We start from the raw sequence: 13,197 nt of genomic DNA on the forward strand, positions 1-13,197 counted from the left end.
GCTGCACAAGTTTCTCTTAGGATAGCATACTAACTGCAAGTTTCCATGACTGATAAAGCCCTCTCTCTTGAGTCACGACCTACCTAACTTCAGATGGAGCAGAGACTCAGGGAAGCACCACTCATGATGAACAATGGGTTTTGGGAGACCTAGGCAGAGAAAAGGGTCATTCAAGCAGGCAGGACCCGAAGTCATTTAGGGCTTTATAGCTAATGAGAGCTGATCGCCGAAGAATTGATGCTTTTGAATTATGGTGCTGGAGGAGACTCTTGAGAGTCCCATGGAATGCAAGAAGATCAAACCTATCCATTCTTAGGGAAATCAGCTCTGAGTGCTCAGTGGAAGGACAGATCCTGAATCTGAGGCTCCAATACTTTGGCCACCTCATGAGAAGAGAAGACTCCCTGGAAAAGACCCTGATGTTGGGGAAAGATTGAGGGCACAAGGAGAAGGGGACAACAGAGGACGAGATAGTTGGACGGTGTTCTCGAAGCTATGAACATGAGTTTGACCAAGCTGTGGGAGGCAGTGGAAGACAGGAGTGCCTGGCGTGCTCTGGTCCATGGGGTCACGAAGAGTTGGACACGACTAAATGACTAAACGACAACCACAAGCTAATGAACAGCATACAATGCTGAGAATTTACCAGGGCTTAGATGAAACTCTCAATAGTGGGAAGTGTGGGGGTGTTCACCTAACCTTTGTACTACACCAACCTTAATGCTGCCTTGCTTCTCCCAGTAATCTGCAACATGACTAACGAGAGGTCAAGGGAGCAACACAGCTCCCCACCCACCCACAAAGTCCACTGCCCAGTTATACTATAGCAGGTATGGGGAAACTGGGAAATTGGCCCAAGCAAGTATGGCCAATGCTCAAGGACAAGGGGAGTTTTAGTCCAGCAACAAGTAGATGGCCACAGGTTCCTGAACTCTGACCTGTAATTTCCATATGACGTGGAAAATGATCTCCTGTAATTATTTAAGATTAAACTGAGCAAACCATTCTGTAATAATATATTTGATGTAACTTAAAAGTACCCCTTCAGTTAACATAGCTTACATTCATGGGTGCTCTTTTATGGGTTTAACCTATGATGGGCAGTATCTTTAAATCATTCTTATTTTCATGAGAAAGATGATTGGAAAATGTATATTTTTAAAAAAGGGAAGTGTGGGGGAGGGGAGAATATGCCTATGAAAATGTAGCATAGAAAAAAACCTACAAACCCCTGCATTTTCACCTATTATCAGGAACTTCAAATATAATAAATACTGACAAGCTTTCTTTCACTTCTCTATTACAGTCATATTTTCCTTTAATGGTTTAAATTAACTCTTAAAAAGTTTTCACAGTTGTTTTTCTTTCTTTTTAAAGGGGAAATGCATCCTTTGAAAATATTAAATACATGGCTCCAAACACGTGAACACACCTTATACCTACACAGATAAAAATACAAAATGAAAACTCTGTAGCCTCAAGCCTTGATAGTGTCAATGTAGTACAAATAAGATAAAAGGGCATTTTTTAAAAAAAAAATCTACCTAATGGACTGTGTTTTTTACTGAAATAAATCAGAGGTCTTAAAAACAAAAAAAGAGACAAAAACAGTATCTACCTTAATGCGATTTTTAATTTCTGTCGTTTTGCTGCTTTTATATTTCTAAGTTCTCTGAGACAGAATCTCTCCTGAGAAGCAAAAGACATTTTACACACATTTTTCTATCTACTGAAAGAGGTATATTGTGCCCTTCAGTGAACATAAAATTGATATTATCATGTCTTAGTTTATATACCACTACTTAACCTTCAGATTAAAAGTTATTAGATTTGAATGACTAAAAAGATATCATGCTACCTTCCATTCAACATTGAGTGATCAGAAAACTTGAGGGGTAAAGGCAAGTGCAGTAAGACTGCTTTGCTGGTACAATTCCCCATCCACTTCCATGTACCTGCGTTGCCCAAAGGCATGGAAGGGTCTGCTTTGCAAGCGCATAACTGGAAACAATGATGGAAGGAACAAATTCCTTTCTGTTGTCAAAGTGGGTAATGGTTCCCTCTCAAATTATTCACTACCGGAAAAACAATCCCACTCATGAAAACCCAACAATAAAAATATACTCTAGAGCCAGCCCTGAAGAATGTATGAGGAGAGAAGATTCCTTCACATCATCAACAGCCATTTCAGTCACAAGGAAAAGTTAGTGAGTGAAAAACGGTCCTCCAATCTATTATTGTGCCCCTAGCACAACAGATTAAGTTACTTAATCTGCCCATAAAAGGGGTGAGTGGAAGGTGATTATTCCACCCCCTTCTCTCCCCTAAAGTTCGGGCAAACCTAAAGAATGGGGTGGGCCGGGGGGGGGGGGAGGGAGAGATAATGGGAAATCAGAGAGAGGCACCTTTTCTGACCATAAACTCTGACAGGAGAGTTCTTTCAAGGGGTAATGCCTAGGGTAGGAGATGGTGTGAAAGTCACCTTCCACCCACCTCCTTCAGTGGGCATATATTTGGATCCAACCCTAAGTCTCTGACTGCCCTCACCTCCAGCAAATAATTCCCAGTCTTAACCATAACTTTGCTGTGCCTTTGACCTCACTTACTACATCAAAAACTTTATCTCCTCCCTACACAATTTGGCAGTGGCTGGGTATGACAAGATATCATGTATCTTGTGAATTAACGTCTTTATTCAAATATATCCCGCAAGTTCAAGACTTGAATGTCACCTCTGCAACATTCATGCACATAGAATCCAGATAGTGCTCTTTTTTTGGACAAATTATCCACAGAATGTCCCTGAAATCTATGAATGGGACAGTGTTAAATATTGAACATTACATTCAATAGACTTATGACATGTGCATTGTATACACACAAACTTACTTCCAGCCTTAAAGTTATGGAAAAGTAAGAGTATGCCAGATTATTCATTATTACTTTAGGGGTGTGTCAATGAAACATCATGCACACAACTTCATTTGTATTGTTCTGAACTAAACCATGAATACACATATTGAGGCAGATATTTAACTTAAGTTTTCAAAACAATATGAGTGACTCTTCATAACTACATCAAGCTGCAGTTCAAACACAAAACGATGAAAGAAACAGTTTCCTACATGAAGTGTTATTTCTCTGCGTAAACTTTCATCTTGTTCCTCTATGCACTGCTTGCATATGTAACTATTCTATGTTGTCATAAAAACACTCGTCTCCTAACCATTTTATCAAGCAATGTGAACACTACCTAAAAATATATACTCCAGGGAAATGATAAGATTTACATCAGGGGTAGGCAACCTAAGGCCCGTGGGCCGGATGCAACCCAATTGCCTTCTCAATCCAGCCTGCGGACAGTTTGGGAATCAGCGTGTTTTTACATGAGTAGAATGTGTCCTTTTATTTAAAATGCATCTCTGGGTTATTTGTGGGGCCTGCCTGGTGTTTTTACATGAGTAGAATGTGTGCTTTTATTTAAAATGCATCTCTGGGTTATTTGTGGGGCATGGGAATTTGTTCATATTTTTTTTCAAAATATAATCCGGCCCAACACATGGTCTGAGAGACCGTGGACCGGCCCACCCCTGATTTACATTATACATACACTACCAATTTTGCCAGCTGACCACTAGTTTGCCAATAAATGCAAGCACACTTGCAAAATATCTGTGCACATCTGTCCACATAATGAACTTTTCCTCTTGCCATTCTTGCAAATAAATTCGCAACCAGCGTAGCTTAACCCGTCCACAAAGCACGGGCTCCTAAATGTTAAAAAGAATGTTGGATTGAGTTTGTCACCATTTAATTCTATGGCATCAAAACGGAACAGTTTATCATTGAAAAGAAGTTTGTGTTTCTGCTGCTGAGCAACACAGCTTTTCAGGTCTTCCTATTATAATGCCTACTCCAATTTCTCCACCTCTCCTTTTTGAAACCATAACAATACTTAATGATCCAAATACCTGACTAGCTGTAAAACAACCATTTTAAATAACAGATGTTTCCCTAAAACTTTGCAAGAACTGAGAAAGGAAACTTGTCCAAATATTATGGCCAATGCTAGATATTTTTAAAGCAACTGAAAGCTGCGTGCCTCCGTACATGCACAAAAATCCCAACCAGAATTCTACGCTTTGTTATTATCATGGTCATATTTTCTGTGGTCCAGCATGACCTAAAACAGCCAGCCATGCTGATCTTTTAATACATACTTCATAGGATGTGATGCTTCCCTCCAGCAATTTGATGCTCCCAGAACACTCTGAGGCATCTCATTTCCTTGTCAAAGCTTCTGTCCTGTTCTCCAGTGTCTAAGCTTCACATCTTTCTAAGAACAAGGAGCTCCCCTAGGCTACTCCAGTCTTCAACATGGGTAGCCTCACTCATGATTCAATTATCTACTGAAGGCTTCATTGGGATGTGTGGTGACCAACATTATTGTTGCTACTGAGTTACTGTAGGCTGATTATTCTCAACATTTATAACAAAGGCAGATTCTGACAAAATATATTAAAAAATTGTCCAGTAGCACCTTAGAGACCAGCTAAGTTTGTTCTCGGTATAAGCTTTCATGTGCATGCACACTTCTTCAGATACACTGAGTCACCAGACCCTTATATATAGTGGGAGGATAGTGGGAGATGGGCTCAATGGGTATGGTAAACCTGTTAACGACTGTTAACGACTGCAATTAGTCCTACAGGAAAAGCAAGGGGTAGTATGCAGATGATTAGCCTATGTTATGAGGCAGGAATCCAATATCTCTATTAAGACCAGGTCTCTCCATAGTTTTCAGTTTAGTGATAAGTTGTAATTCAGCAACTTCTCTTTCAAGTCTGTTTCTGTAGTGTAGTGATTATCACATTCGAACTGGTTTTCCGTAGTGTAGTGGTTATCGCGTTTGAACTGGTTTTCCGTAGTGTAGTGGTTATCACATTCGAACTGGTTTTCCGCAGTGTAGTGGTTATCGCGTTTGAACTGGTTTTCCGTAGTGTAGTGGTTATCACGTCCGAGCTGGTTTTCCGTAGTGTAGTGGTTATCACGTTTGAACTGGTTTTCTGTAGTGTAGTGGTTATCACGTTCTAACTGGTTTTCTGTAGTGTAGTGGTTATCACGTTCTAACTGGTTTTCCGTAGTGTAGTGGTTATCACGTTCTAACTTGCTTTCCGTAGTGTAGTGGTTATCACGTTCGAACTGGTTTTCTGTAGTGTAGTGGTTATCACGTTCTAACTTGCTTTCCGTAGTGTAGTGGTTATCACATTCCGAGCTGGTTTTCTGTAGTGTAGTGGTTATCACGTTTGCGTCAAATACGAAAGGTCCCCGGTTCAAAACCGGGCAGAAACAGCCTTACACACAGATTCTGACATTACACATTCAAAATATAGTACACACACCAATAATGTGTGTTTAAATGTCATGTAGGAAGCATCTGTTTTCAAGCGAAGAACGACACTGACTCCAGAAAATGTAAATCTTTGCTAGAGGCAGGTATGCAGATCATCCTACCCAGATGGCATTTGCTTGCAAGAGTTGTGTTCACACATGGCTTTTCAAAAGTAACGCCTGAAGCTGAACAGATCTTCTCCCTTCTCAACCACATAGATTTCAGATTTAATCTCCTCCCTCTTACTCCCTCACATTATTCAGAAACATCCAATTTTGCCAATATTTTACTTTTCTGTTCATTCTTTCTTTCCCTTTTGGATCTATTTTTAAGCATTTGCTCTTAATGCAAGATATTTTTAAAAAACAGATATTTGTAATGGGTTAAAACATTTGTAATGCCCCAAGTTTCCCCTATGATCAAGGTGACATGGTCAGCTACTCTACAGCTAAGGACTCTCCCTTTCTTTATCCCAAGTTTTCAGCATGATAGACACAAGTAAAGTAGGGATGAACTGAGATAAGCTCCTCTTTATAGAGAAGTACACACCTCTCATTCTTTTTTGTTCATAGCAAATATGCATGCCCCCGCATGTGCAAGAAACACTGGAATGCAGAGCTTTCCCATGAATAACTTCTACATATGTGTTTAAAAGTTTGTCACTGTTCATGTTAAATATCATCTTATGACACAAGACTGAGTACCCACTAAACCTTTCCTTTATGTGCTTTGTACATATATACCCCCCCCCCAATTTCAGTGAAGAGCTATGAATAGCATATATCTTATTTATTTAATTTTTTAAGTTCATTTGTGTTTTACAGCTTTATACCTTGCAAATGAACATATTTTACTTGGATATCGTTTAAGTAGCCTGTATTTCCTTACTTTGCACAAAATAATAACCAAATTGTACCTGTCGCTGTGCTTTCTAGGTTGTATGGAAAAACAGGTATACTGTACTTCTGAAATGTAGTCTTTCATTTTTTTCCTTAGCGGAATATGGTACTACCCTCAAGGACATGGCTCTCTCATTTAGCTTAACCACACAGGTGCACCACAATCCCATTCAAGAAAATTAAAGCCACAGCAACATGTTGCTATAAAAGCATTATGCTTAGTTGCTGTTCAAGGCTGCGTGTTCACCCAGTCATTATCATTGGTATGTGCCAATCCAGGGAGGGAGGGTGGAGTGACATCAGTTCACTGGATGAAATTATTAAAAAAATATATTAATGAAGCTGGTTCTTATGCAGCCATACACCCCTTAGGAATCATTGCAGGTAGCCTACAAAGAAGAACAAGGTACTTGACAGAGAACCAAATCAGAAGTACCCTTCACTGATACTTCAGACAATGCAATACAGTTGTCAAAAAGAAGAGGAGAAATGAAGAATTTACATTGCAATGCTGTCAGGAAACAGCAGTTCTACTTAACAGCCATTCAGATTTATTGAATGAGCATTTTATAGCAAGCATTCTGTTAAGTGACCCGAGAGCATATGTTGTATAGGGAGAAACAACTAAACAGTATGCTGCATGCTTGCTGTAGCTGTTTGAAAACAACTTTTTTTTTCCTTTTTCAGCATCAACAGTACCTAGAAACAGTATCTGGAAACCACCGCCATCAAATACACTGTGATACAGTTTTTGAGGATTGTTTGGATAGTACGTTCATTTATAAACAAACAAACAAAATACACATGCACACATGTTTAGTATGGATGTGTTATTAAACTAGCAAGTTGTTTGCTTCATAAAAGAAAATTCTATGACAAAAGAAAAAGGGAAGTGTATGGAGACCTATGGACAAGACTATAAACCAAAGGTGACTTTATATAAGCCAAATGCAAAACAGACAGTTATAACTAGGTATGAACTAAATACTCATTCCTTTAAATTCCATTAAATTCATCTCCTTGAGCATTCAGGTAGGTTGCTGCTGAGTGACGTGATACAATGCATATGATGATTATTACTTCACTCAGCAGTGACCCCTCTGATTCATTATGGCGTGGTCTTGATTACAGGTAGGTTAGAAGGTGGTAGCCATGATGTTGATGAATATTTGGTGAAAAGAGAAATGGCAAATATATGTAATACAGTTTTTGGATCTCTGAGCTGCCAGATACTCCATTAGAATGTATTATCATGCTGCTGTGGAAGTTATGATGGTTTTTTGTTATATCAAAGTATTAACTTATTTCATTTGTTGCTGTGTATTTATTTATTTATTTTAAAAATGTTAGCTAGTCTGTGATTTTGTATAAAGAGCAATATAGAAATGTGTACCAGCAAAAACAGATTGGAAAGAAGCAAAAGTTTTAGAAAAATGCAGATACACTAACAATGGAATTAGCTCATTTTGCTGTGAAGTCTCTTGGAGAAGAAGGCTTTTGTGTACAGTGTAGTTCCAACATATTTTACTGTTCTTATTCTCTTTCACTGTCCTATATTAATCAAAGCTGTAACCCCTGTTGTCTTTGCACTACGATTCAGAATGTGCCCCTGGCGAAGAATGAGGGAAAAGTCAACAGGAATTAAGTTTCAGTGCAACTGTTTACTCAACTGTGGCCTGCACTTATTGAAATTTTATCCATGGTTTTGTATGACTACTGCAGTAATGAATTCAGCATGGCTGTGATTTTCTCACTGATTGTATTCTCACTTCAAATAAGAGACCCATAGTAAGAAAACGGCTGAAATAACTGTCTATTGCATTTAACATCATGTGACTCTCAAAACAGCTAAACTGTAGTGGAATTATGTTGTGTGCATTTTTTCCAAGGGGGGGGGGGGGAATAGCAACGTTGGCTGACTGCAATGTGTTTTCAACTCCTGTTTTCTACTGTACAACTACCTGCTGACAAGAGCATCATGTGCTCTGAAGAGTATTTACAAAGCTGCCAAATAACTTACTTAAAATACTTCAAGAATACATTCAGCATTACAGGAGACCAAGGTTGTAGTGACACACAGAACCCTCAGAAGCCCACCCCTTCTTCTTCCTTTTAATGACCCACATTATGAAAGCTTGTTTTAAAAGGTACAATTATGATTCATTTCCCCCAATTCCAATATTACAGATACATACAATATGTATTTTTAAATGTATTTTTAAATCTTTTATTGATAGACGTGTTGCTAACTTGATCATAATGGGGGAAATCCAACATTGCTCTAATGGACTTCCCTCACACAACAGGACTTCCCCTTTCTCTCTTTCCCCAATATATCCCTTCCATAGCAGATTCGGGGTGCATATTGGGGTCTGCAGGGAAGGAAGGAGGAAAACCAGAAATCCCATTGTGTAAGGAGACGTCCGTTCCCAGTTGCATATGGATACCACCGGATTTCATCCAACCTTATTTCGTTGTATAAGTGCATATTCACAAACATTATTTTGTTCAGTCATCAATGGACGACAGACTCAAGCTATGAACTCTTGATCTTTCTGACAAGAGCATCGAAAAAGTAATTCCGATTGGATAAATGAAACATCCATTTTACATTTGCCCTACAGGACACAAACCACAGATAAAAACCTAGTTTCTGTAAGTTTCTTATTTTTCTGGAAAATGCCACCATCTTTTTACATGGTCAAGTCTTCTCCCCCTGCACCCTCCAGGTAGTGAAATCTGAATATGTACCTGCTGCTGTTGAAGGTGGGCTAGGTCTGCTGCACCAATTTCCACTGAAGGTGTCTCTCCGTTTGATCTCGCTTCCCGTAGGCTGCACTCTAGTATATGGCTACCAGCGCTTGCTCCATTCTGAATGGCTGAACCGTTACTTTTTGTCTCAGTCCCAGATTCTTGCATCATGACTCAAAAACCTGAAATAATTCAATGGAGGGAAAAGGGAGAATAAAGCAGCTGTTGAAACATTTGTACATTAAGATACATCTTGTTTTAAAGCTTGCCGTAGCTGTAAACATTTGACCTTTCCCTTCGTACAATTTGTGCTTTCATTAATGGTTCAAGCCACCACCAGTTTATGTTTATTTGTTGGTATAGCTATATCATCAGTAAATTCTTTTTCTAAATATAGCAGCATTTACTCAACAGCTTTCCCCCCTCTCATATATATCTGCAGACGTAGATATGCAAGCTCTAGAATTCGATTTCTTTAATTGCATCTGAACACTTGACTTAAAACCTATAATACATTCTACGTGGTACAATATGATATAGCAACAGGATGCTTGCCGGCTTGCTGTAGGAGGATGTTGTGGGCGACAGACTTGAAAAAGAGCACATACATACTCAGATGCAAAGCATCACCTATCATCCGCACCTTAGGCCTAGGGCATTGCCCCCACCCTACGGGCTGTCCTTTTGAATGAACAGTATCAGAGCCCTAGTGAAAGCCACCCTCTTAATCAGCCGTGAAAAGGAGACCTGATTATCAGAAATGGATGACAACCCAAGCCAAACAACAACAATTTATTTTCACGGTTGAGCTACGCTTACAGGGAAAACGAAGACACCCGAGAGCCACTAGTGAATTTGAACATTTAAATGTGAATAATGTGGGCAAATAAAACTAGTATCCAAGTTGTATTACTTGAGAAACAAGTGATTAAGGGCTTTGTCCAGCATCTGCAATAATACCCAGCTCTAACTCCTGATTCAAAATAAAGGCAGAAAAAGCTTCCTAACCCCCCCCCCCTTTTTAAAAAAACATTATACTGGCAGAATGGGAACTGATGCAGTGGAGTTCCTTCCCATGTATTCTGAGTAACTTGAGAAACTCTGGACCACAAGGAATAGCACCTCCCTATACCTTGCCGACAAAGGTCCGTATAGTTAAAGCTATGGTTTTCCCAGTAGTGATGTATGGAATTGAGAGCTGGACCATAAAGAAGGCTGATCGTCAAAGAATCGATGCTTCTGAATTATGGTGCTGGAGGAGACTCTTGAGAGTGCCATGGACTGCAAGAAGATCAAACCTCTCCATTCTTAAGGAAATCAGCCCTGACTGCTCACTGGAAGGACAGATTGTGAAGCTGAGGCTCCAATACTTTGGCCACCTCATGAGAAGAGAAGACTCCCTGGAAAAGACCCTGATGTTGGGAAAGATGGAGGGCACAAGGAGAAGGGGACGACAGAGGTCGAGATGGTTGAACAGTGTTCTCGAAGCTACCAACATAAGTCTGACCAAACTGTGGGAGGCAGTGGCGTGCTCTGGTCCATGGGGTCACGAAGAGTCGGAAACGACTGAACAACAACAACAAAATGGAGAGAAGCCATACTTTTTATGAGTTAATTAAACAGCTTCTGAGGGATGCAAGAAGGGGAAATCCGCTCTTAACTGAAGGGAAAGGGGAGAAAATTAAGAATAACTGTTGTTCAACGAAGGCATTATGGCATAATTATGATCTAGAACAAAAACTAGAAGTGGTTCAAATAGAATAAAACAGTTGCTAAAAATCTGGCTGATCGGTGTATGAAACTATAGCACTATAGCAAGCTTCGTAAATTGAATCATTTGTGGAGCTCTTAAACAGTAGCCTTTCCCCAGCTCTTAAAACAGAGGCAAAATATTCTGAGGGTGGGGAGATCACACCTGGTACAATGTATTTTTTAAAATTGCCACACACCTTGAAGTTATAAGGTCCCTCTGATGGTCTGACTCTTGGAGGACTATACTCCTTTGGCTTGTTTTCCTACACCTAAAGCACCTTTGTCCATACAAGGCAATTCTCCCTCCTATCCCCGGTTATTTGTGTAGTTCCTTCAGTCTCATTATTCCACCTTTCATCATTTTTAGTTGTTTTGTTAATATTGATTTATAGATTTTAATTGTTTTTCTGATGATTTGCTAATTATTCCGTATGATTCTTTGTTTGTGATGTTCTATTATGTTATTGTTATTTATTGTTTGCAAGTCACCTTGTGATTCGTTTCAATGAAAAGTGACATACAAATTTAATACATCAAATCAATCAATCAATCAATCAATCAATCACATATACAATGTTACTGATCAGGATGAATATGATAAACTCATCACTGGCTCAGAGAAATTGAGGACAGGGGCAGGGTTGAGCCTCTGGTTTTAAAGCTATTAAAACTTTTGATGGGGAAAAGGAGGAATACTTAAATTCTTTAAAATGATGATAAAGAAAGACATTCTGGATAGCATATAAGATAGCAAGGATAGTGGATAGATTGATATTGTTCTTGATTAAGTTGCCTCTGTTTGTGCATTTCAGTCATGAGCACACTGGCTGTCAAAGAAAAGTAAGAAAATATGGTCACTGTTAAGACTACTTCCCAGAGAATCACCCAATTTTCATTTCTCACATGGTTATCGCTTTTGAAATCTCGGTGTAATTTCATGAACATTAATGCTCTGTCTCCAAGTCTGCTAAAGGTTCTTATTATCAAACATGCAAAAGCTGGGCTGTCCATACAGATACAAGCAGTCTCTCTGAGCAACAGCACTGGTGTAAAATTTTGTCAAAACAAAGCCCTTGACTTCTTACATTTGTGAAAGATTTCAAGCTAACAAATAAAATCAGTCTTTATTTCAGGGCAGTTAATTAAGGTTGACCAAGTCAGGCAGAAGTAAATTAACTTAGGTGATCAATTATTTATATGAAGCAGAATAAATGCCCTTAAAGAACTTGGCCCAGTCGTTTAAGGATGTGTAAATTAAACTAAACAGATTTATGTAATATATTTCTATTTCAGCCATTGCTAAAAACGGTTTAAAGCAAGTGATTAAATGGCAAGACCTAGTCACAAAGCCTCAGCCTGTGGTAAGCACACAGGGAAGCCAAAACAACATCTAACCATTTTCTCCACTGAGATTTAACTTGTTGGTGAACATATTAGCAGTCTAGCTTCCGTTTTAAAAATATGTAGCACATTTTGTTAAACATGTGAGGTGTACACTGTCAGGACTGGTCGTTGTCCTCTTCAGATCACCACACAAATGCTTCTTGTTCTTTATAAAACTTTTTATTGCGTATTAACAAAACAATCTTATAAACGGTTCTTAAATATTATTCCTCAGAGTCACTTATTTCAGATACCTTCTGAGCTCTGCTTCTCCATGACCAGCCACCCTCAAAATGGCGAAGGCGCCTCTCCCTTCGTTTTCCCGCTCTTTTTTCTAACCTCCTGGCTAGAGCTGGCCTGTATCTCCCCTCCTCCGAATCTGAGCTAGAACTTAACCCTTGCCTTTCCTGTGAACAGCCAGTCCCTCCCTGTTGTTCCTCTTGCTCCCTTCTATTAGATTCACTGTTCTCCCTCCCCCCTTGGGGAATGCTTTCTCCCTCTGATAAACTGAAAACTTCTAACTCTTCCCTGACATACACAGCTTCAACAATCGCCATCTATGGTGGGGGTTTTTTTGTCAGGAATACCTCTCTGTGCTTAGCTGGAATAAGTTGTAGAGGAAACTAGAGGTGCATGGCCAAAGCTAGTTCATGAAGGATTGCTAGCAAGCCCACCATGTCTCTATAGTGGCTCTGAGGAGCCTTGTAACAATCTGCAACCGCCTCACTGGTAACTTCAATAGGAAAAAAGAAACTTTCAGAAACAAACAGGTTGTACTGCCTACACATTTCCTCCCAGGAAAGACAATGCACTAATATTGGGCTTTCACCTTCAGTGACAAAAAATGATGGTGTCAGCAAGTGAATAAGGAAAAAGTGAAATGCCTTTGCTACTTGTTCTGTGTTGTTGTGCTCTATCCTATATTGCTTCCATCAGCCACTCAAGGTGGTGCCCAGTGATATATGATGATGTATGCCAGGCATAGGCAAACTCTGTCCCCCAGTTGTTTGGGACTACAAC

At 39.5% G+C, this 13,197-nt stretch overlaps 1 protein-coding gene across 32 annotated transcripts in view; it reads right to left on the minus strand.

Annotated features, from left to right (window-relative positions):
• Positions 1-13,197, minus strand: part of FOXP1 (forkhead box P1) — a 521,641-nt gene that overhangs the window by 218,527 nt on the left and 289,917 nt on the right. For 31 of the 32 annotated variants that reach the window (XR_014507549.1, XR_014507550.1, XR_014507551.1 and 28 more), the window contains one exon: positions 9,043-9,224. Coding sequence is in view for 27 of the 32 variants with exons in the window: in XM_083425259.1 (XP_083281385.1) it covers positions 9,043-9,213 (171 nt within the window). In the remaining 5 variants the exon portion in view is untranslated. Of the gene's footprint in view, positions 1-9,042; positions 9,225-13,197 lie in introns of those variants that run through there. The other variant, XM_083425261.1, reaches the window with a different exon arrangement.

The sequence above is a fragment of the Podarcis tiliguerta genome, assembly GCF_965153285.1.
Source record: "Podarcis tiliguerta genome assembly, chromosome: 2".
NCBI classification, from domain to species: Eukaryota; Metazoa; Chordata; class Lepidosauria; order Squamata; family Lacertidae; genus Podarcis; species Podarcis tiliguerta.